General features: G+C 37.5%; 1 protein-coding gene and 1 long non-coding RNA gene across 3 annotated transcripts in view; one reads left to right on the forward strand and one right to left on the reverse strand.

Annotated features, from left to right (window-relative positions):
• Plscr5 (phospholipid scramblase family member 5) overlaps nt 1-10,918 on the forward strand; it is a 17,394-nt gene extending 6,476 nt beyond the window's left edge. Inside the window, exons 3-8 of one of the 2 annotated variants that reach the window (XM_021207667.2) lie at nt 4,104-4,146; nt 5,031-5,251; nt 6,139-6,300; nt 8,232-8,393; nt 10,334-10,416; nt 10,503-10,918. In XM_021207667.2, the coding sequence (XP_021063326.1) occupies nt 4,104-4,146; nt 5,031-5,251; nt 6,139-6,300; nt 8,232-8,393; nt 10,334-10,372 (627 nt within the window). In that variant the 3' untranslated portion in view covers nt 10,373-10,416; nt 10,503-10,918. Of the gene's footprint in view, nt 1-4,103; nt 4,147-5,030; nt 5,252-6,138; nt 6,301-8,231; nt 8,394-10,333; nt 10,417-10,502 lie in introns of those variants that run through there. The other variant, XM_021207668.1, reaches the window with a different exon arrangement.
• Nucleotides 3,564-23,797, reverse strand: part of LOC115064822 — a 26,609-nt gene continuing 6,375 nt past the window's right edge. The window contains exon 3 of the long non-coding RNA XR_003844647.1: nt 3,564-4,221. This is a non-coding gene — a long non-coding RNA (uncharacterized LOC115064822). The remainder of the gene's footprint in view (nt 4,222-23,797) is intronic.

Raw genomic sequence — 23,797 nt, forward strand, 5'->3', positions numbered from 1 at the left:
CCTCACAAGAGTCCGCAATATCAGGGTCCCTTCAGCAGAATCTTGCTGGCATGAGCATTAGTATCTAGGTTTGGTGGCTGATGATGGGATGGATTCCCGAATGGGGTAGTCTCTGGATAGTCCATCCTTTCATCTTAGCTCTAAATTTGAAAACACACATTTCTAAAGGAGAAGGCAGTTGTGGGGACTTCTGCAAAGAGTTGAGGCTTTTCAACAGATCTCAAAAGTAGTGCGAAAGTCAAAGGGAGAAAGCCAGTTACTGTCTTCGGATGTTTGTGAACCTCCAGGCCAACTTGCTTGAATGATGGTATGGCTACTGGCTATAGTTGCTGTTGTAGTCTTAGCAGAATGGACAGTGCTTCAAGCCTTGTAATATCTCTGTCATGTGGCAAATAAGTAGCCATTGCCATTCGTACATGGGTATATTGTTTAGCAGATTATCCCACACAAGATTAAAAAGACTCTTACACCAATATTGGAATGTCAGCACATATGCCACTAGACTTGCCTGTCTGGCATTCCTTCAAACATAAAGTCTATCTCTTTTATCAAAATCAAATCTCTGTGTTAATTCCCTTAAGGTACAAGAGATTTCTGTTATGCCTGACAGGGTTTAAGCTGCATGTAGCATATGTTGCCGGGAAAATGTTTATAATTGCAGATGCCTTCTCCAGAAACCCACTGGCAGACAAATGTTCTGTAGAGACTGGTGAGCACAGGAAGCTAGGAAAGGGAGCTGGAAAAGTTAGCCTACCATCTTCCATCTGCACAAAGGATCAGCTGTAATAGCTGACTAGAGTTGATTAACTGCTGCAAGCTGTTTGGGACTGTTGTCAGACAAGATTTTGCCAAATATAAAAGTGATATACCAGCGCCAGAGGGCTGGGGTCTGATGATCACATATGGCCACCACATATTCTTCATCCACCCATGAATGATGACACACCGTGACCAGATGCTTGGCATGAGTACGTGTCCTACTGTTCAATAAATAGACTTAAGACCTCATGAGCTACTGTTTTAAACGCAGTACATTTTCCCAAAACATACCTTTGTTAATATTTTTCAGAAAATTTTCATAAATTGTAAGTATTTTACTTCTAGTGAGCATAACTTACTCATTCTCTACTAAAGGAACATGGGCTTACTTTAAGCCTTTTTGTACAAAAAGAAGAGGGAGCGTTTCTTTTCTGTTAAATGACTTTGTGCTAACTTTTTATTGAAAATAATTTTTTTCCTCACAAAATATATCCTGGTTATGGTTTTTCCCACCCTCTACTCCTCCAAGTTCCATTCCATCCCCGCTCCCTTCTGTATCCACCCCCTATATGTTCTCCATTAGAAAACTAACAGTCTTCTAAGGGATTATAATTCAATATGATGTGATATGATCATGAAAAAACAAGCACATAGGAATTTGAAACAAACAAACAAACAGAAGAAAAAGAGCCTTAGAGAAGGCACAAGAAGCAGAGACCCACGCATTTTCACACTTGGAATCTCATAAAAAAAAAAAAAAAAAAAAACCATTAAACTGGAAGCCATATCATAAATACAAAGAAGATATTGTGTGTGTGTGTGTGTGTGTGTGTGTGTGTGTAAAATGTTTTTAAAAGGGGACATGGGGATATCCCTGACAGGACATGTTAGACAAGGAACTCCACTGAGTTCATTCTCTCTTGGCTCTGTACTACTGGGCATGCTGCCTCCCTTAAGATTAGTTTGCTTTCTCAGTGAGACTCCCTTGGAGGAAACTAGATTTTGATTTGCAAATGGCTATCAACTGGAGAACACTTCCAGGATTGGGATGGGGACATGTGTCTAATTCTCCTTTGAGCTCTAGGGCAGCACCTGGTGCAGGCCCATGCAGACCCTGAGCACACTGTTTAGTCTCTGTGCGTTCCTATGTGTGTTGGACATGGTTCATTTAGGGGCCTTGTCTCCTTGGTGGTGTCCGTCTCTGCCGGCTCTTACACTCTTTCTGTTTCTTCCTCGATAGGATTCCCTGAGCCCTGAGCAGAGGGATTTGATTGAAATATCCCATTTAGGGCTGAATATTCCAAGGTCTCTTACTCTCTGCGTGTCTGGCTGTGGGTCTCTTCTGTATTTGTTCCTGCTTGCTGCAGGAGGAACTTCTCTGATGATGGGTGATTAAAGAACTGATCTAAACAAGTCAGAATGTCATCATGAATCACTTTATTGCTCTGTTGTTGTTTTTTGTGTTTTGTGTTTTTTGGTTGTTTGTTTTAAGAACAGTAGTGCTTGATTTTACCTTAGGTCTCTGGGCTATCTAGTCTCAAGTTCTTGGTCACCCAAGATGTTGGATACTTACCATAACTCAGACACTGTAAGCCTGCCCTCGGGGATCCATGGCTAACTTGATTCTTCTCAGAGCTAATGACCACATTCTATCTTTCTGAAGTTGTTTTTCCCTTCTTTGCTCATCTCTCTCCATTTTCTGCAAGGAAACAGAACTCCTGCCATACACTCAAAATTTATTCCCCATAAAACTGCTTTGTCATTATTGCTGATATGATGTTATATCAAGATCTATATCAAGTTATAGATGACTTCCATAAGAAATATTTACCTTTATAAAAAAAAAAAAAGGTCACATTGTATTCTTTCATCAGTGATAAGACAATAAGAGGAAATGTTCTACCTCACCTCAGGATATACAAGGAAAATGAACGAACAAAACACAACCTCAAATTTCCTGGAGTTGTGGATTGACAATCAATACCATACGCTATCAAAAATTGCCTTGTCTTAAAGATTCCTGCCGACTTTACATATATGATTAGAGAATACAGTGAAAACAACTTCAAGTTGGGATCGAAAATGAAGTATTAGAAATGCAGTGATCAGCACTTCAGTAAAGGCTGAAGATTTGGTGTTCATGGGGCTAGGAGTAGAGAGGATTAAACTACAAATATAAACAAATGAGGCTGGTCTCAAGCAAATATTTTATATTTCATTTGCAAAGGTAATATATGGGCTGGTAAGATAGCTTGGGGGTAATGATCATCCTCTGTAAGCCTAGCAACACGAATTCCACCCCCAGAGTCCACATAAAGAACAGAAACAACCCCTAAATTGTGTCCTCTCACTACCACATGAGCACTATGGTATGTGCAGCATACATCACCCTCACAAACACACCCAATAATAGCCAATAAATACCTGAGCAGCAATTTAAATGACATACTTCATTTTTAATTACCTAGGCCAAAGGTTGTGGCTGATATTTGATGCCAGAACACTTTTTTTGCTTCAGTTGACTTCCTGTTGGTATCTGACAGTTTTTTGTTTTCCTTGGTCTGAGAATTAGGATAAAAATTACAACTCTTTATAAAATATCATCTTTCAGCTTAAATAGATATTGATTCCATGAAAGCACGGTACCACCTGAAGGGGTCAGTGGAAAAACAGGGACTAGAAGAAGCGGGATGCCCAGCATTCATCCTGTGGCTTCATTTCCTCAGAAAAGGTGTGAGGACATTTTAAAATGTCTTCTCCAGGCTTGATAGACACACCAGTGTAGGGGAATGGAGGGAGGGGAGACAGGAGTGGATGGGTGGGTGGAAGAACACCCTCATAGAAGCAGGTGGAGGGGGGGTGGGATAGGGATTTTTCAGGAGGGGGTGGACCAGGTAAAGAGATAACACTTGAAATGTAAATAAATAAAAAAAATAAATAATAAAATAAAATAATGTTTTCTCCATTTTTGTCCACACACAATTTTAAAATATTCTCCCGATAGTTTGTAGTCCCAGCTCCCGTCTTCATTGTCACAAACACTCTTGCTCTTCTCGCTGTTGGAACTTTTTTGCCTTTGGACTTTGAATAAGAGTTCTGTAAGTTACTAGTTGAACAACAACATTTGAGGAAGACAGCTCACGCAGCCTATAAACAAGGCACGGTCTCATAGAAGAATTATAGGGTCATGACTTGAGTAGTGAATTTTTCATTACCTAATTTGGTCTTTGGTCTTCTTACACATGGTGGGTGTTCAGAATGTTTTAATGAAAATGACAGGCTTCCTGTTGCATAGAGAGGGCTGCGATGGAATGGTTCTCACGTCTTTGTGTCATCCTTTGCAGCTGGACCTGATCATCATCCATCAGCAGGTGGAGCTTCTTGGGAGTAAGTACAGCAGATTCTGCATTTATTAAAACTTCTGCAAAGGCTTTCGTGTTCAGAAGATTCCTTACATCGACACTGTTATAAGCAATGTATAGAATTAGATCAAATGATTGCTAGACTTATTTTTTAAACCAAATCTAAATGTATTAATTTTAAAGAAAGTATAAATATGAAAATAAGTCTTTGATAACAGTGACATTTAAATTTTAATAAACTTAATCTTAAAGTGGTAAGCAATAATTAATACCCCACAGATAGTAATCACTAAAATCCCTTAACATTCTAATAAGGGAAATCACAGTTGAGGGCATATTAAAATTTCATCGACACAAATGCTATTGTTTCCTTACTTCCCAGTTGACTCAACAAAATATTCACACGGTTTATCCATAGGAAAATGTGTAAGGATGATTAATTTAATTTCCAATTGCTTGAGTGCTTTCTGTTTATAAGATCTTATATTACTCCAATATATGTCAGAATAAAAGTAGTTGGCCAGCAGTACTACTGTGGATGTTAAGAGAAATTGTAGATACAGTAATAAATGCCACTGTGAATTGTCCCAATAACTTGCAGAAAAATAATAGAATTATTATCTGAGCAATGAGTCCATCCTTACACAATATGTCCTATGGTTGAAAGGTGGTGGACCGTGTTTGTTCATAGTTCTAGAATAAATTTAGCCGTTAGTTTTGGTCCCAGACTTTGCTTTGATTTCTGAGGCTATGTCATCAAAGTTTAGAACATGGAAACAGATGTGAATGAAGCTGAGACTATGAGCTCAGTAACTCTGCCATGACTCTATGTTCTATTAATACCCCTTGACTTTTGACATGTGGTGATACCAATCAAAGCATGTCTTCATAAGATGTGTTTCGCGACAGTGATCCTCGGCACTGAGACCTCCAACAAATATGAGATCAAAAACAGCTTGGGACAAAGAATTTACTTTGCGGTGGAAGAAAGCATCTGTTTTAATCGTAATGTGTGTTCCACGCTGCGAGCCTGCACCCTGAGGATCACAGACAACTTGGGTCGAGAGGTGATTACAGTGAACAGGCCCCTAAGGTGTAACAGCTGTTGGTGCCCTTGCTACCTGCAAGAGGTTGGTCACTGCCCCTCAGCATCTTTCCTTTTTAAGATTATTCCTTTACACGGCACTCATCTGGAACTACAAGACAGTAAGCCTTACAGTTGTTTGAATTTATATCTTCCTTTTTAGGGTAAGGAAAACCTGAAGATTTTGTGAGTCACTGTTTCCATTTGTAACTTGAAACTATGGTAGCTACCATAGGATTAAACGGTAAAAACAGCTCATGTCTCCTGGCTTGTGTATTACCCAAATCATTATAATGGCTACAGTTCTTACCACTACACAAATGCAGTCATCTTCAATAGTAGCAATGCCAGGAGAGGCCATGGCACTTAACCTTGTCCACTGTGTCCTCTTCCCTGTGTGTTATTATACTCAGAATGATACCGAGCATTTGCACATTTAATAAACCCATGGCACTCAACAGAGTGACTTTATTTTAAAACATAATTGATTGTCATTGTTAGTAGAATTGTAATAACTCTCATTGATGTAGACTCAATTTGATCTGATATCTCTGTAAGCTAGAAGAATGTGGTTTCATTCTCCATTCTGTAAAATACACACACACACACACACACACACACACATATGGAAAATGCTAATTATATCAGTGAAATGAATTTTTATCATTTCCATGACAAAATACAAAATCTCAGAGGAAATCATTACTTTGCATCCTAATACAAAATGTCAGAAGAAAATACTGCTTTGCATCCTAGAAACATATATATATATATATATATATATATATATATATATATATATATATATATAGTGGCTTTAATAATACAACAGTGGTTTCATAACAAATATTGTATAGATATATGCTGATATTCTTCTGTGATTAATGAATTATAACTGTAGAAAATCTGATTTTATTACTCTTTTTCTTACAGCTAGAAATCCAAGCCCCTCCTGGTACTATAGTTGGTTATGTTGCACAGAAGTGGGGCCCCTTTCAGCCCAAATTCACAATTCAAAATGCAAACAAAGAAGATATTTTGAAAATCGTTGGTCCTTGTGCAACCTGTGGCTGTTTTGGTGATGTGGACTTCGAGGTATGAATGGCAAAGAAAATTTTGCTTAGGTTCTGAGTTCTTGAAACGCAATTCAATTTATAAGTCATTTAGATCATAATGTACCCCTTAAATACATTTTAAGAATTGCATATTAGTATAATACTCTAATAAATCCCATTTCCATGCTTATAATAATAGCCATTGCTCCAGAGATTCTAAGTCCATAGTGTTTAGCCAAACTAATGCTATGACAATGTATAGTCCTAAGGCACTTTGTCATAGATCACTGCACATATTATTAAAAGAAGCATTAACAAAATAAGAATTATAAAATTAAAATTCTTGGCATATTTTCTAAATACAGTGATAAACTACTATATCTCCTTACATAAAAGAGTAAATCTCTTGTTATTTTCAACTTAAGTCTTTAAGCATCAGATATATATATATATATATATATATATATATATATATATGAAAGAGAGAGACAATATCATTGTTTTTACAAAACATATATTGTAATTGTTAAAAATCATGATAGTTCTATGTTTGATGAAGTTGATTCATAGGGAATTAAAGAACATATGGGACAGAGAGAATATGTATGTTATCTTTGCCCTTTTCTGTTGACCTGCTTGGATGGACATTTTACCCCATTCAGGTCTCATTTCAGAAGCATACTCCACTAGAGTGTCGCTATATAAAGCTTTGTGTGTAAGATGTGCTGTTTGTTTCATAAAATAGTGTACTCGTAAGGTTTAGGGAACTGAATATTAACACGAGCCATTGCAAATTTAGCCTATAACAGCATATGCTCTTGCAACAGATTATCCTGAGTGTACATCAAAGGCAAAGAGAATTTACATTCAAAGCATCTATTTTCATTATTCAAACATATCCCACGTATGTCTGTTTCCACAACTTCTGAAGGAGTCTCTAGACACCAAGAATACAGACTCTGCCCTAATCCTAGTATTCTGAAAGGATGTCACACAGCTTCTTAATACTATGGTTGAGTAGATTTTAGCATTAGGGTTTAGTATTCAAGCTATAACTATGTGCTAAGAAACGTCCCCATTTTTTATTTTCTATCACCATACAGAAAATGAAGCTTCATATTAAATAACTGTCAGAATGATAAACAGGATAAAGAAATAAATTGTTGGGCTGGAGAGACAGCTCAGTGGGTAAAAGCACTGACTGCTCTTTCGAAGGTCCTGGGGAAGGAAGGAAGGAAGGAAGGAAGGAAGGAAGGAAGGAAGGAAGGAAGGAAGGAAGGAAGGAATTGTTAAGTCAGGTGTAGTTCTCCCATTTAATGGTAGACTTCAGTCTTTATACACTAGCTCAAAGTGACTTATAGTACTTAGGACTGGTTAGAAGAGAGTGAGTTAACAAAGGTTTGAGTATAAGATAAAAATGTGGTTGACAATGTATTATTTTTAATCGTTTTAATAATTGCATAATTGATAAGTTTTTAAAGTTTATTAATTATACCTAGAAATAATTCATTCAAATAATTTTAAATGTCTGTGTGCATGTAAGCATATGCACACACACACAGTATATGTATTTTCCATACATATTTTATAATAGCAAACTCTGGTTTAAAATCCGAATATAGGTAAAGACATTACCTTCCTTTGTGCTTAGCTATAAAACTAAGAGATGCATGTGCTGCCATCTTGTGGCTGTCTGGCCTTAATTATTTACTCCATCTGCATAGAAAATGAAAATGAAAACAGATGATAATGGTCCAGAAACTGTGGTAGCCTGAAGTTCTTGACTACTGTGGAGGTAAATATCCACACGTAGGAGCAAACAACATAGGGTTGCCACTTGGGGGTGGTGAATAATAAAGCAGTTCAAAGTCATCATGAGAAAAACATACCAAGAAATGTCAACCATCTCTTTTTTAATGTGCATTATCATGCCTATCTATTATTATCATTATCATTATTAATTTTGCAAAGGTGAAAACTGTTGATGAAAAGGTTACAATTGGGAAGATCTCCAAGTACTGGTCGGGATTTGTCAATGACGTGTTCACAAATGCTGACAACTTTGGGATCCATGTTCCAGCAGATCTGGATGTGACACTCAAAGCAGCAATGATTGGTGCTTGTTTTCTCTTTGTAAGTTTGATCTAAGCTGCATGGGTGAGTTTTGCCCTTACAAGCCAGACTGTATAGAGCAGATCCTCCTCCGCATAGTCTTGACCTGCCGAGGCTGCTTTAAACACAGAAGCATTTTGAAAAATGATCATCCTCCTTTGGAAATCAGAATATAGAGGTTTATGTTTTATTCATGCTGGGAACATGGGAGTCAAGGAACATCTTTGCCAAAATGCTTGAATCACTCCTGCCTAAGATATTCCCCAATATGAATGTTTTGAACTCACAGAATCCTGTTTTGTTTTGTTTTGTTTTCTCAGGCAAACGAAAACCTTTCTCTTCCTTCTGTTGTTCAGGATTTCAGACCCCAAGCCTAACAATTACTTTAATCTATGCTGCTGTTGAATAAAGTCAGCCCCATTATTGTGTCTACTTAGTCAAAAAAAAAAGTTAACTGAAACTAATTCCATAGTTTAATCTTTGATGGTCACAGAGAGTTAAGCATAAACAGCAAATATTTACTCTCTTTTCCATTCTCTTTCATTCATAATAATTCATCACTTCCTGCTTGACTTTCCCATTTTTGGTCATGCCACACTTTAGCATTAACCTTTCAACACACACATACACACAAACATTTACACATGTACACACATTCACACATGCACACACACATTCACACAGAGAGAATAAGCACACACACACACAAACATTTACACATGTACACACATTCACACATGCACACACACATTCACACAGAGAGAATAAGCACACACACACACACACACACACACACGAAGACAAGCACATACAGAGGCATACAATTACACACACACATAGAAAAACACAATCTCACACAAACACACGTTCGCATACCCTGTCTCTTGGGTTTGCATTAGATCTTTCTGATCAAGTTTTTCACTTAATTTTCATATTAAAATTTTTATCTGTCATCTGACCTACTTTGCCAACAAGTTGCTGCCAAAACGGTATTGGTAAACACTATCTGTTTTCTGGATTTTTTTTTTTTAATTTATTTATTATATGTAAGTACACTGTAGCTGTCTTCAGACACTCCAGAAGAGGGCGTCAGATCTTGTTACAGATGGTTATGAGCCACCATGTGGTTGCTGGGATTTGAACTCCGGACCTTCGGAAGAGCAGTCGGGTGCTCTTACCCACTGAGCCATCTCACCAGCCCTGTTTTCTGGATCTTAAACCTTTGTGATTTTTCTGTTCATTTATTTTCAGAAACCTTCTAAATATTTGTTTTAACAAGTGTGTTTCCCCATCATTGCCTCACATTCTTTTAGAGGTTAGTGTGATATGGAAGGTTGATTAGATCCCACTCAGTATATAATATATCATACAATCTCTGCATGGCATTCAAGCTTGTAGATTCTCAGCTCTTACCAAGCCAGTGCCTGAATATGACATTGAATAAGTCCTCTGTGCTCAATAAACTCAAATGAAGACTGATCCAGATAGTTCCTCAGTTCTACGAGTGGGTAGCTTTTAAACTCTAGCGACTAAGTGACTCATATACTTAACTGACAATAGAAATAACTCCCACCAATTTTATCAAATCATAACTTTATGAAACCTTTGCTATTTTCTCAATATATGTTTTGAGGCAACGTCTTAAATGTATCTCTAAGGTAAATAACAAGCATTTTGAAGGTGATGCCTTATGTTTACAATTGAATTTTACAGATTGGTCACCCTAAAATTTTGATTGGTGCTATTAGGATTACTTACGTTTAAGTTGATTACATACTTAAAATTCAACATGTGAGAATCATGAAACTTAAAACATTATAGATTTTATTGTTCCAATAAATCATGCATTACTGAAACACAACTGGGAACATCGTAGCTTCACATGCTCAAAACTGGCATGTCAAGCTTCTAATTGTTGCCTCTTTTATAAATGTATTCATACTCAGTTTATTTATTTGTAGGATTTTATGTTCTTTGAGCATTCGCTTGCTGGATTATAATAAGCTCGATGACAAAAACAATAAAATATGCAAAACGCATTTCGGTAAGGAAAAGGCAAGTTTAAATGATCTTCTTCCTTTGAAGATGTCTATGTTTGACACCATCTAATTCTTCTTCATTTTCTTCTAGATGTCCCTTGGGCTCTGAGTTTCATTTCTGAATGGTCTGAGTATTTGATTTTTGTATAACTAAATGTTAATTATTATATTTATTAAAACGCTGTTTAATGAGACAATTACCTGGTTGTGAATGCATAATAGCTAAATACGCAATTACTAGTGTGGGTCCAAGGTTACTGTGAGAGAATTACCGTTCTCTCTTTATTCTTTTGAAGTCACTGCAATGGGAAGCATGAAAGATGAGAGCTAAGGCTTGCAGCATCACTGATGGGAATTCAGTGTTTAGAGAACACTTTGAAGTGTTGCTGGTACTACGGGTGGTTACTAATCAAAAGGCTTGAATTTCTAAAATATCTTTTCAAAAGTAGCTCCTTTTGACTTTCTTAATTCTATTTCTTTTTCTTTTTTTAAATTCTCATGTATTCTTAACGAATTAAAGAATAAGCCTTATTTGATAACACAGTTTTCATATTCTCTGAGAGACAATCTGACATTTCTGAGATGATTTTAATTTTCTTGTTGTAGTAAATATATTTAACTTATATTGGGAAAGTTGGAGACTGAGTAAATAATATGTGTAAGGATAGGAAGGAAGATGGATAGCTTCCATTTGTTCAAGTAGCAGAAGGCACAGTTATATTCCATAAGGCAATTAACTAAAGCACCAAGCAGATTCATGCCGGAAATTTAAATAGCCATATAGATAGACTCTAAATTAGTGAAAGCAGCCTTCTCTACCAGGATTTTATCTAACTACTATGAAGTCTCTGCCAGTTAAGGGATCTGAGACATCAAAATGACAAATGGAAAACAAATGAAAGCAAAAGAGTCAGACCTGAGTCCCTGAGGCAGTGCAGAAGTAAGAACACACAGTAAGTGGAACCAGTTCAGAATTAACACCATGCTGGCGAGCGTTCCTGATTCCCACACCCCACTTTTCCATATGCCTCCAAAGCTCTGAACAGGGTTGAACTGGGGAATAAATGTTGAAATACACGAACCTATGGAGGACATTCTCATCCAAACCATCACTTGAGTTCAAGGCCACACTGAGCTACAAAATTAAGTCCCATCTCAATCTCACTGCCACCCCCCCAAAGAAATTTCTTAATTGTACTGAAGCTAGTGTTCAGTATCTAATCTTTAGTAATTTTATTAACGATATCCCACATTGTTTTGCTGATATACATACTTTTGCAAAAATCAGTCTTTGTTTGATTAAATACGTTTAAAACTGGTTTTAATTGTTACCCACAGAAATGATAAGGTATCCACCAGATCTCTCCAAGAAGGGCTAGAGTTTTGTATTTCCAGACCCAGGAAGGAAAGTAATTCAGTATAAATAAACAGAGCTGTTCGTTTAAACACAGAGGAAAAGAGCTCAGCGAAAGATAAGAGCATTTACAAAATAGAATTCTTGCCAATTGAAAAAGGAAAGCACCAAGTCTGTGAGTCAAACATGCTTGGCAAGTCTGATAAACACAGGAAGACTGTGCCTGGAGTGTAGTCAATCAAGTGGAGGTACAATGCCAATAGGTTCTAACAGAGTATTCTTTGTAACCCATAACACCTTGAAACAAAAACCTAAAACCTTCCTATGACCCACCACTGTTTCTCTACGAAGGAGAAGTTCTAACTGGTGCACTGATATGTGCCAATCAGCTTCGTACTCGGGAAACAGGAGAACCTGAAGTCTGGGGCAAATGTATGACAGAAAACTCAAGACAAGCTGTATCAAGCATCCAAACAGTACCATAATCATCAAAATAGATAGGGAGATGCAATCACATTGTTGAAGGTGGTGGTATAGTGAACACAGTTCTCCCGCAGTACTCCCCTTAGCACATGCAAGGATCTGGGCATGATCACTAGCATGGAAGATTGAAAATAAAATTAAGCAGAGTAGTGAGAATATTTGCTAGACAATCTGAAAAGCTGGGTGACAGCTGCAACCATATATCAATAGCTTATTAAAATTCTGGCTCCCTTGAGCCTCGGCACTCATATAGATTTTTATATTTGTGACTTTTACTACCCAAATAACAAACTTTGAATGTTTTCATAATCTGAATGAATTACTATTTTTATGTACTTAATGTGCAGTGGCATTTTTCCTCTACGTATACTGCGCACTGCTTGAGTGCCTGTCTCCCATGAAGGTCAGAAGAGAGCATCAGTTGCCACATGAGTGCTTGGAGTTGAATTCAGGCAGGTCCTGAGGAAGAGCAGCTAGTGCTCTTAACCTCTGAGACATCGCTCCCATCCATCAACATCTCTATCTCAAAAGTCCTGACATTGTTTTTCTGTTAAAATTAGAGGGACTTGAATTATTGTTTATAATATTTTGACTTTTCAAGTTACATGTTTTCTTTTTTCCTGTCCATAAAATTTAATTTTTTGTTTTGTGTTGTGGGTTTTTCTTTTGTTTTATTTTTTGTTTGTTTGTTTGTTTTTAGGGATCCATGGGGAAGGACAAAGGCCAACTTTGGGATGTTTCTTATGAGCTGTCCACTTTGGGTTTTTTGATGCAGGGTCTCTCACTGGCCTGGAGCTCACAAATTAGACTAAGCTTGTGGTCCAGGATGCTCTAAGTACCCAGCTCTCTCTGCTTCATCAGCAATGGCATTTCATTTGCCTTCCATTCTGTACAACTTTTTGTCTTTTTATTTGTTTGTTTGTATATATGGAGTGCTAAAAATTGGACTCAGGTCTTCATGTTTGCACAGCAGCCCAAAATTGTCAGCCCCTAAAATTTTATTTTTATCTTTTTTTATTACATCTGAAATTTTTATTAAATTTGTATTTTGACAATTTTGTACATTGATTACTCCCCATGATTATCCTCACTTCCCTCCCCATTCATCTCATCCCCTTCCCACAAGTCCCTTTGCCATATTCATGTGGTTGTTGTTGGTTTTGAGGCATGATATGTTTGTAACCAGGATCATCTCTACAACTGTTTGGAGCTGTGTATTAGAGCCTGCAGTGGTTACCAGTAGTTATACAAATAATGGCAGAATTTTCTAGAATCCATCCGTGGACACTAGTTCAGTAGAGTGAGCAGAGACCCTGAGGCCCTCCCTCACTCATGATTGACTGTTGTCAGCTCCATATTTGTGCAGATAGAATATGAACAAGCACAGATTGTGTTCAGTATTCAAATGACTATATCGCCCAGCACTTTCTAGTCCTTCTTCAGAGCTATCTTCCAACTCCTACATTATTTCCATATCTTCCTCAACGATGTTTCTTGAGCATTCGCAGAGGTGATATAGATGTCTTGTTTATGGCTAAGTGTTCAACCTTCATTCATTCTCGGTTTCTTGATCAGTCATGTGTGGTTTTGCATTCACTGTTTTTCATTACAGAGAGGCCTTTCTGATTTAATCTGAGAGTAACATCACTCTATGTCTATAAACACAAATAATTAAAAGGTAGTTTTACACTGTGACCGTTATCTAAACATTATTAGGTTATTCTCTGGGTATGGATTTTTTTTTAACTAGGATTTTCAGTACCAAATATGGAACTCCTCTAGTGGACTCCAATCAGAGAGCAGTTTTTTCCACCATAATTGCTATGTCACTACTGCAAATTAGGCACAAGGCTCCTGGAAGACAGGTGCTGTAGTTTGTAGAGTTTACAACTACTGGTCCCTCTTCTCCCCAAGCAGCCTTCATGGTACCTTCTAGAACTATGAAGCATAACTAACATGGGGAAATCACCCATCTCAGTTCCACCTTAGTTTCTCTGAGTCTTTATTTCTTTGATTACTCATTCATCTTTGTATAGTGTCTTATTTAATCTCCAAAAGGGTGTGTGTGTGTGTGTGTGTGTGTGTGTGTGTGTGTGTGTGTGTGTTTTAAGAAAATGTTGCTGTTGACATTAAGTTGCATTCCATTGTGGCTAGACAGGCTACAAGGAGTTATTTCAATTTTTCTCTACTTGTTGAGATTTATGTTTTGTCCAAATATTTGGGCTACTTTAGAGAAATTTCCATGTACTACTTAGAAGAATGTATAGTCTGTAGTATTAGGGTAAAATATTCTCTTGGTTTTTGTTAGGTACATTTGATCTCTGATGTCACTTTTATTATGAATTTTTTCTTTTTAAATCTTGTCTGAATGACCTATCTATTAGTGAAAGTAGACTGCTGATGTTCCCTAATGTTTCTGTGTTGAAGTTAATATATTGTTTACTACATAGTAGCATTTGTTTTGCGAAACTGGTTGCACTTGGGTTGGTGCCTATGTATTTAAGAATGTAATGTCCTTTGGGTGGACTGTTCATTTGATCCAAATGAAGTGATGATTTTCTCTATCTCTATTAATTAGTTTGGGTTTTAGCTTTATTTTTCTAACATTCTACTGTTTCAGTCAATGCCAGTTTGTTTCCTGGTTCCATTTGTTGGGAGTACTTTTCTCCTTCCTTTTGCTCTAAAATAGTATCTATCCTTGAGTGTAAAATATGTTTCGTGTAGACCACATAAAGGGTGGGTCATGCCTCTAAATCCAATTGGCTAGCCTATCTCTTGTGATGGGTTGGTAAGGCCACTATTGTTTAAAGTTATTATCGAAAGTCTGATGTTGGTTGCTGTCATTGTATTGCTCTTGCAGAATTCGTTTTCATCATCCTAATTTGAACACTACTTATTGTAGCATCGTTTGCTTTCTTTCTGTAACCTCTTGAATATGATTATACTTCCTGTTCAATCTGAAGGGCTACTTTTATGGACATAAAGTTCTTTAGCTGTTTTTAGTTAAGGTAAGTTTTCTTTTCCTCTCAATTATAACAGATTGGTTTTTTTATTTTATTTATTTATTTTTTTTGAGTATCACAGTCTAGTTTGACATATATGGTCTTAAGACTTGAAGAGCATTGCTCTAAGTTCTTCTTTTAAAGTTTCCATGGGGGGAGTGGGGTAACTGTTATTATAGTAGCTTTGCCTTTATACATGACTTGTAACCCCTCTTACAGCTTTCAATACTCTTCATTTGTTCTATATATTTAATGTTTTCATTATGATACGATGTAGGATGTTCTTTTCTGGGCCTATTTCTTGTTCTGTGTGCTTCTTATTTCTACAAGGGCATCTATTTTCCTAGATTTGGAGAATTTTCTTCCCTTCACATTTTGAAGATATTTGTATGTGTTGACTAGGATTTTTCCCTCACCTTCTAACCCTGTAATTCATATCATCCTAAAGATCCTGCATATTACATTAGTGAAGGTTTTGAGAACTACCCCCTCTTAATTGCAGGATTCCATTTGTCTGCCTTACCTTCCACCCATGCTATTCTGTCTTCTACATAACATGTTCTTTTGGTAAGACTTTCCACTTAATATTTTTTCATAGACTTAATGAATTTTCCATTCCAGCTTAGGTTTTCTTCTGTATTTCTATTTATTTAATATACTCACATCTTGAATTGTCTTTATTGTATATTCAACCTTTTAAAATGTTTTCTTAGATTTAATCAGAGTTTATTCTGTCCTCTTTAAATTTACTCAGGTGCTTACCCATGTCCTCCTTAAACTTGAATTCTTTGAACATGTTTATAATTTTTTAAATCTGTATCTTGAGACTCATCTACATTGTTTTGTTTTGTTGTTTTATACAGTCCTGGGAAACTAGAGGTGGGTGGTTTGTTGTTTCTTTTGACGTGAGTTTCTTTGCCTACCTGTGTTAAGTGGTAGTTTCTTTTTTCTTTTTCTTTCTTTATTATATTTTTCCTCTGACCTGACTGGTTTTGGGAAAGTAGGGGGTTGTTTGAAATTCAGGCTTTTCATCACTCACTGTTCTTTGTAAGTGGAGAGGCTAGGGTGATTCCAGTTCCGGGCTAGTAAAGGTCCCAGGAGTCTTACTTGTTTTCCTGTACATTTGCTTGGACAAGGTTCTGGGGGAATATAATGTAGGATATTGTGTGATATCATTGATGGACACATGAGCAGTCCAGGACCAAGGTCCCATGACAAGCAGTAGGATGGGTCTGAGGTATCTGACCATTATTGACTTTGTATGTAGCTCCTTGGACTGTCTTAGAACAGAAAGGAAGGGGCTGGGTGGGTCCAAGGATGTCTTTCTACTTGAAGCCATCTTTGTGACTGTTAGTTACCTTTCAGGGCAGAGGAATAGGTATAGGGAGAACCATTGGGTCTTATTCATATAAGGAGTTGCTATGTGTGTGTATGCTTGGGCAAGGTTTGGAAACAGGTGGCTAAGCAGAGCAGATCCAGTAATATTTATCACCACTGAGCATCTGTGCATGCTGTTTCAGCAAGGTCCTAGGGTAAGGCAAAGGCATTTCACAACTTGTTTTGAGACTCTGTGGCTTATCGAAGAAGAAAAAGCATAATGCTGTTAAATAAAAATCATCTAAATCATTAAAAATTTGTGTAATTCTTACTGTATGGCATTTATTTTTTTGCCACCGACATCAAATCAAGACTCATGTACTCAATCATCTGTATTGTGTTTTTTTTTCCTAACAGCAGATGATGTGTGGAATTACACTTCAGTGCAAGAACACAGCACAGAGACTTGATGTGAGAAACAAAAGTGAGGAGAATGAAACCACTGGAAGTCATAGGCTCCCTTAACCCATAACCAGGGCAACACAGTGAAACGCTGTCTCAAAACACATATACCCTTGCACCGTGCGTGAAAAAAAAAAAACAAAAAAAAAAAACAAAAAAACAGGTGATGTCTAGATATTTTAGATATGAATACAAATTAAATTGATTGAAATCTTGTTAAAGAAGAGGAGGTAAACACAGTGGGTTTTGTTTACTGAGCCACTGCTTTGTGGCTGCCCATAATTGTCAGTGCCATAATAATATCGAAACTCATATCAAAATTCACTTTCAGGGATGTTTCCATTTACAAATATCTGCTTTAAAACGGTCATCTAAGCTGGAAGTGTAAGAGATTTAAAATGTTACGATTTGGTGTTTTGCTTGAAAGAAAAGCAAAATAGGTGGAAACTGTTTCGTAATGAACATTATAGAACACAAGATTAGACTTTCTATACATTCCCTCAACTAATTTTGGTGTAAATCACAGAATCATTACTATAAGCTCACAGGCTTGAATGAAAAAAATCAATCTAATTACTCAATGTTAGGTAACTTGACAGATTTTGCACATCTGATGAGTTTTGTGCATTGTAGAATGAGAATGTAAGTGGACAGAAAATGGAGGAAGAGGGGGCTTCTAAGCACATAGAATGAGCATCTGGAAATGCAGGGAAAGGCTGTCTTCATTTCCTTGACATGTAAACACTGCCTGCCATTCCTTTTCTTTCTTTTGTTTTTTTTCAAGACAGGGTTTCTCTGTATAGCCCTGGCTGTCCTGGAACTCACTTTGTAGACCACGCTGGCCTTGAACTCCTGCCTGCCATTCTTATCTGAAAAAGCAGTGTGTGCAATGCACTTAGAGTCTTCCCTCTGCTGACAGGATGCTGGCAATGTCACATCATTGGTGGGCTTTGAAGTGACTCCACAATAAAAAGGTGGATGCAGCCAATGCAAAAACCAGAGAGGTCCTCTTTGTTAAAAACTTTAGAAAAGATTACTACTTATATTTAGCCAATAGTAGTAAGTTTAAAGCATAATTCTTAGTGTCAATATATTATGAATGCTACATCTGTTTACTATCTCATTGCCTTTTCAAAGTGAATTTAGCATTAGCTACACATTAGTTATAGTTAATTATATAATATAACATTAACTAGTAATCATCAAATATAATGAGTATTTTATTACTTATATTTCATTCACAAGTACTTTGTGTATTTTAGGTTATGTCTTTAGATACCTTGAATGTTAGCAATAGAAGTCACAGAAGAGGAATATAAAGAATTAGTTCTTACTTTTAAAATTATGCCGGGTGTTTAAAATTCACTGACATAGATAGGTAAAGATAATATATGTTTTTAATAATTTTTCCATGCTGCAGATGGCAGCAATACCTCACATTATCATGGATAGACTGTAGCTAGGCAAGAGGAATCTGGGAAAAGCACATTTCGATTAGCAATTCACTTTGTGCTTCCTGTAATCTGTGAACGCATGCAAGTTTCGTTAGTAGGAGGGTGAACTTTGATGTTCATTCTCTTATCAACAGAGAAGCAGACTACTTTTCTAACTGTATGATGCACACCACAAAGGTTTTGTAGTTTCGACTGTGAGAGAACAGACATAATGCAATTTCAATCAATTTTGTAAGCACATATATTCCTTACAGTTTCCTTGAAAACTGACTAGTGTTAGGCTAACAAGTGAGAACAACCAAAAAGAACAGGCTTAGAAACCAGGTGTGATGGTTCACTCTTGTGATGCAGGACTAGAGAGGTTGAGGCAGGAACATTGTGAAAAGTTCAAAGCCAATCTCTTATGCATAGTGAGTAAATGCCAAGGCAGCCAAAACACCACATCAAGACTCTATGATGCCCAGTAGTGGGGAATGCCAGGACCAGGAAGCAGGAGTGGATGGGCTGGTGAGCAGGGGGAGGGGGGACGGGATGGGGGTTTTCAGAGGGGAAACCAGGAAAGGGGATAACATTTGAAATGTTAATAAAGAAAATATCTAATTAAAATTTTAAAAAAAAAATAAGAATTGAGGGAGTTTGGTGGGTCAAAGATACCACAAGAAGACTTACAGTGTCAACCTACCAGGGGGCTCATGGAGACTGAACCACCAACCAAAGAGCATTTACCATTTGGATCTAGACCCCCTACATATTTGTTGCAGATGTTCATCTTTGTTTTCACATTGGTCACCTAACAATTGGGACAGACTGGCTCTGACTTTGTTACTTGCTATTGGATCTCATTCCCTTAACTGGACTGCCTAGATGGGCCTCAGTGAGAGAGGACATACTTAGTCCCGTGGTGACTGGGTGTCCCAGAGCAGAGCAGTGCCCAAGGGAGCTTCAATTCTCTGAGGAAAAGGGGAAGAGGTAGTGGAGGAAGGATGGGTCTGAGTGGGGAGGAAAGGGCTATGACCGGGATGTAAAGTGTACAAACAAATTAATAATAATAATAATAATAATAATAATAATAATAATAATAATAATAATAAAATCCAGCAAAACTAAGAGTAGATTCCCAAAAGATGACTTTTCTTTGTCACTAAAACTTAAAAAACCTCAACCAAAAATCTAAAATTACTGAGAATTATGCAGGAAGTCTCTTCAGGATGGCCGTTGCTACTGCATCATGATCCCTTTCAGAGAAACTTGATGAATGATGGGCAACTCCAGCATCATGTCAGATATCTTCCCCCTTGTGGTTGAATCATCAAGCCAGCATTAGTAGGTCTGATAGTGATAATATGTTAAAGTAAGCTTCTAGGATCACAAACTAATATGAACACAAACCATGCCCCACGCACCATCCAGAATTGGGTGTAGTGTCAGAAGGGAAAAGGGAAATAAAAGAGAAATCAACTCTATCCTGCACAGGTAATTTTCAACCCCGTAAGTATCACAGGGATAGATGATTTCTCAGATACCAGTGTCCAGGCCTCATTGCAGAACAGTTAAATTGTCATTTGTACACCTGTTTTCTTGGTCACTATACACTTTTAAAATAAGTCTATCTAAGTGTTGTATAATAAGCAATAGCAGCTACCTACATAATATTGGGAAAAATGGAAATTTAGTTCAAATCCAAACTCCATGTTTATTATTCTAAAACTTCAGTGAATAGGCTTTTTAGCGGACTCATGTCACTCAGGGATCTGTGTGCTGATCCCAAGCTTATTTTCTTTGACTTGCGTTTCAGATGAAGCAGGTAATGACTAGTTAACAATACTAGCAGTGATGTCATCTCACGTCTTAGATTCCTTCCTGTCCTTCGAGGCATTTCCACATTTACTAAATATCCTGAGTTTTGTCTCACAGGAACTTGAGAGGGTTTCAGTCACCTGTGACACTAAAGATGAGCCATCCCCAATGCATGGAAAACTTAGAAATTAACAATAATTAACAAGAACTTAAGCGACTTTATTCTGGTTCATATCAGGTTATAAACCGATAAAACACATAGATAGCAGTGACTCACACCTTTGATAACAACCTTTAGGAAGAACAGGCTGATCTCTAAGCTCAAGGATATCCTGGGTCTACACAGTGAGTTCCAGGACAACCAGAGCTACACAGAAAAAAAAACTCTGGAAAGGAAAAAAAAAAGAAAATATACATAAATATATAGGAGGAAAGGAATCTACAACACAGAAGAGACCAAAGCAAGGTGATTTGCACAAATGTTCAGAATTATGATTTACTTATAAATCATAAAAATATCTCATAGAAAAAGGGAGGGAGAGATGAAAACAGAAAGAAGAGAGAGTAGAAAAGTGGGGGAAATAATCTTAATTCCTTATCTGCTATTGTGGAAGTAAACCACCTCAAACAGTTACTCATTTTCTTCAGCTACACATACAACAGAATGACAAGCAGGCACGGGTCTGCTCCATAGTATCTCAATGTGTAATTTATAGTTGAGCAAGCATGTGCTAGATCTTGTAACAGTAGAGCTGTAAAGATCCTACAGAAAGTAATATGAAATTAATATCCCAGATCTAATTTCAGAAAAAATTGTTTATATAGATTTTTTTTTCAGGAAAAAAAATCCCTGGAGCTTTATTTTTGAACTTGAATTGGCAAACTGTGGCCAAAGAGTCAAGCTTCCCCATTCTCTTATCTACCAAACTCAGAGGAAGAAATGGACGTGCGATCAGAGATAGGAAGGCATTCTTGGGGATTCTTGGCATAAGCCTCAATACACAAGGGAGCCGAGCCAGTAGCCCTCACAATCTCTCAGAATACTCTTGGGAGAGCTCTGGGAATTTAGGCACTTCGTTTCAGAACACAAACTTAACAATTGTTTCTTGGCCTTCTGGCTAAGAATAAATGTTGTGCATTTTGGTTGCTTAATGGATTTTCAGATGGCACCTTGTCAAAAGTAATTAAAGAAGCTAGCTGTAGTTTTTGTATACGTGACTTTGAGAGAGAGAGAGATGAAAAGAGTAAATAACATGAAAAGATCAGATTTCCTGTTTGCAGTAGCAGAAACACAGCTACATATCCATCTTTAAGCCACATAAAATGTGTACAGTGTATTAAAAGGATGACAGCTGAAATAATACTACCTTCCCGGTCTTAGTCTACTCTAAAAATAATTGCTTCTTTAGCTTTGCTCAATATAGCAGAAAGATAAATATGCATTATAGAAAAATGGTGCCAAGTAGTGGTGGCACACGCCTTTAATCCCCAAACTTGGGAGGCAGAGGCAGGTGGATTTCTGAGTTCCAGGCCAGCCTGGTCTACAGAGTGAGTTCCAGGATAGCCAGGGATACACAGAGAAACCCTGTCTGGAAAAAACCAAAAAAAAAAACAAAAACAAAAACAAAAAAACAAAAAGAAAAATGACATCAATAGTCTTCTATTCTTAAATATGAGTAAACTAAGTACTATTATACACATATATATATATATATAAATGTACATGCACACACATATATTCACATGTATATGCATGAACACACACACATACACATATATATACATTCACATGTATATGCATGAACACACACACACACACACACACATATATATATATATATATATATATATATATATATATATATATATTCACATGTATATGCATGTATACACACTTATCTCCATATTGTGGTGACTAGTCTTTGTTGCCAACCTGTCCATATCTGGAATTAATTAAAACCCAAGCATCTGGGCACATAGGTGAGGGAAATTTTTTTCTTTGGATTATTTGTAGTATAGGTCCTACCCTAGCCAGGAGGTGTTGTCACACACCTTTATTGCCAGCACTTGGGAAACAAAGACAGGTGGATCTCTGTGAGCCCTCGAGGCCAGCCTGGTCTACAGAGCAAGGTCCAGGACAGTCAGAAGGACGACACACCAACACCAACACACACACACACACACACACACACACACACACACAAAGCTCTGTCTTGGCAGGGGCGATTGGGATTCAGAGATCACCACTCAAACCAAACACTGATCTCAGTTTAGCAAGAATAGTTTATTGAAAACACACCTTAAAAAGGAGTCAGGAGCCTAATTGTAGCCCTAGTCTGCTCTCAGAGTCGACTTTTTATAGGAAAAAAAAAAACAAACAGATTCAAAAGTTCAAAGGGCAGGAGAGGAGCAGCTGGCTAACTAAGCAAAGTATTATCAGCCAGCCTTTAAGCTGATTGGTCCTGAGTAAGGTAAGGGGGTGGAGTAGATGGGTGGCAAACAAGGGAATGTTGGAAGATTGAGATAACAGAGCATGAGTATTATAATCATAACTTTTTAGGTTATTAGTAGTATTCTTCAGTGCCAGCTGCAAAAAATGCAGTGAACACATGTGGGTACAGGAAGGGCTGCCCAGCGGCCATCTCTGACTCAAGCTGTTTTAGACATAAAAGTTCATATTGACCTTTGATTTGATGGGTCCTATGTAAAGCTTTGTGGAAGTTCTTAAGATGGACAAACCTCGCACAGAACATTCAGAGCATACAGAACAAAACAGGGTATGTGGTCTTCATGTCCTTGAGCCAAGTCACTTCTCTGTGTCAATGATTGGCAGGTATATTACAGCAGCAATAGGAAATAGCTGGCAGGCATGGAACAAAATAGCTACAGCTCTTCTGGGGATAGGGGCATTAGACCATATCGAAGTGGGGTGGGCAAAGATCTATCCTAAATCTGGATCATTTGAGATCAGAATACCCACCCTAAATCTGGGCTACATGCTCTGGAGGCAGCCAACATAGGTGACAGCCCACACCTGTATGACTAAATAACATAAAAGAAGGGGCTCTGTGATTTCTGTGGGCTTGCTCTCACTCTAGCTTGAAAGTCTGTAGAGGAATTTGAATCCAGCAACATGGCTGCTCTGGCAGGTGATCTCACCCAAAGATAACATCCCACTGGAATACAGACATGCCCTTAGTACACACCTTTGATCTCTCTGACTGAAATACAGACCTTAGAACACACCTTTAATCCCAAACAGTGGCATCGAATTAAGTGAGAAAGTGCTGAATCAGAGAAAGATTTGATAGAATGAGCCAGAGATAGGATACTCCCAACTCTCATGAGAACAGACAGAAAACGGAGAGGCTACCTATGCAGCTAGAGACTCGAGCTCAGGGGGTACTGGTTAGTTCATAGTGTTGTTGCACCTACAGGGTTGCAGCCCCCTACAACTCCTTGGGTACTTTCTCTAGCTCCTCCATTGGGGGCCCTGTGTTCCATCCAATAGCTGACT

Source organism: Mus pahari, chromosome 10 (genome assembly GCF_900095145.1).
Source record: "Mus pahari chromosome 10, PAHARI_EIJ_v1.1, whole genome shotgun sequence".
In the NCBI taxonomy this organism is placed as follows: Eukaryota; Metazoa; Chordata; class Mammalia; order Rodentia; family Muridae; genus Mus; species Mus pahari.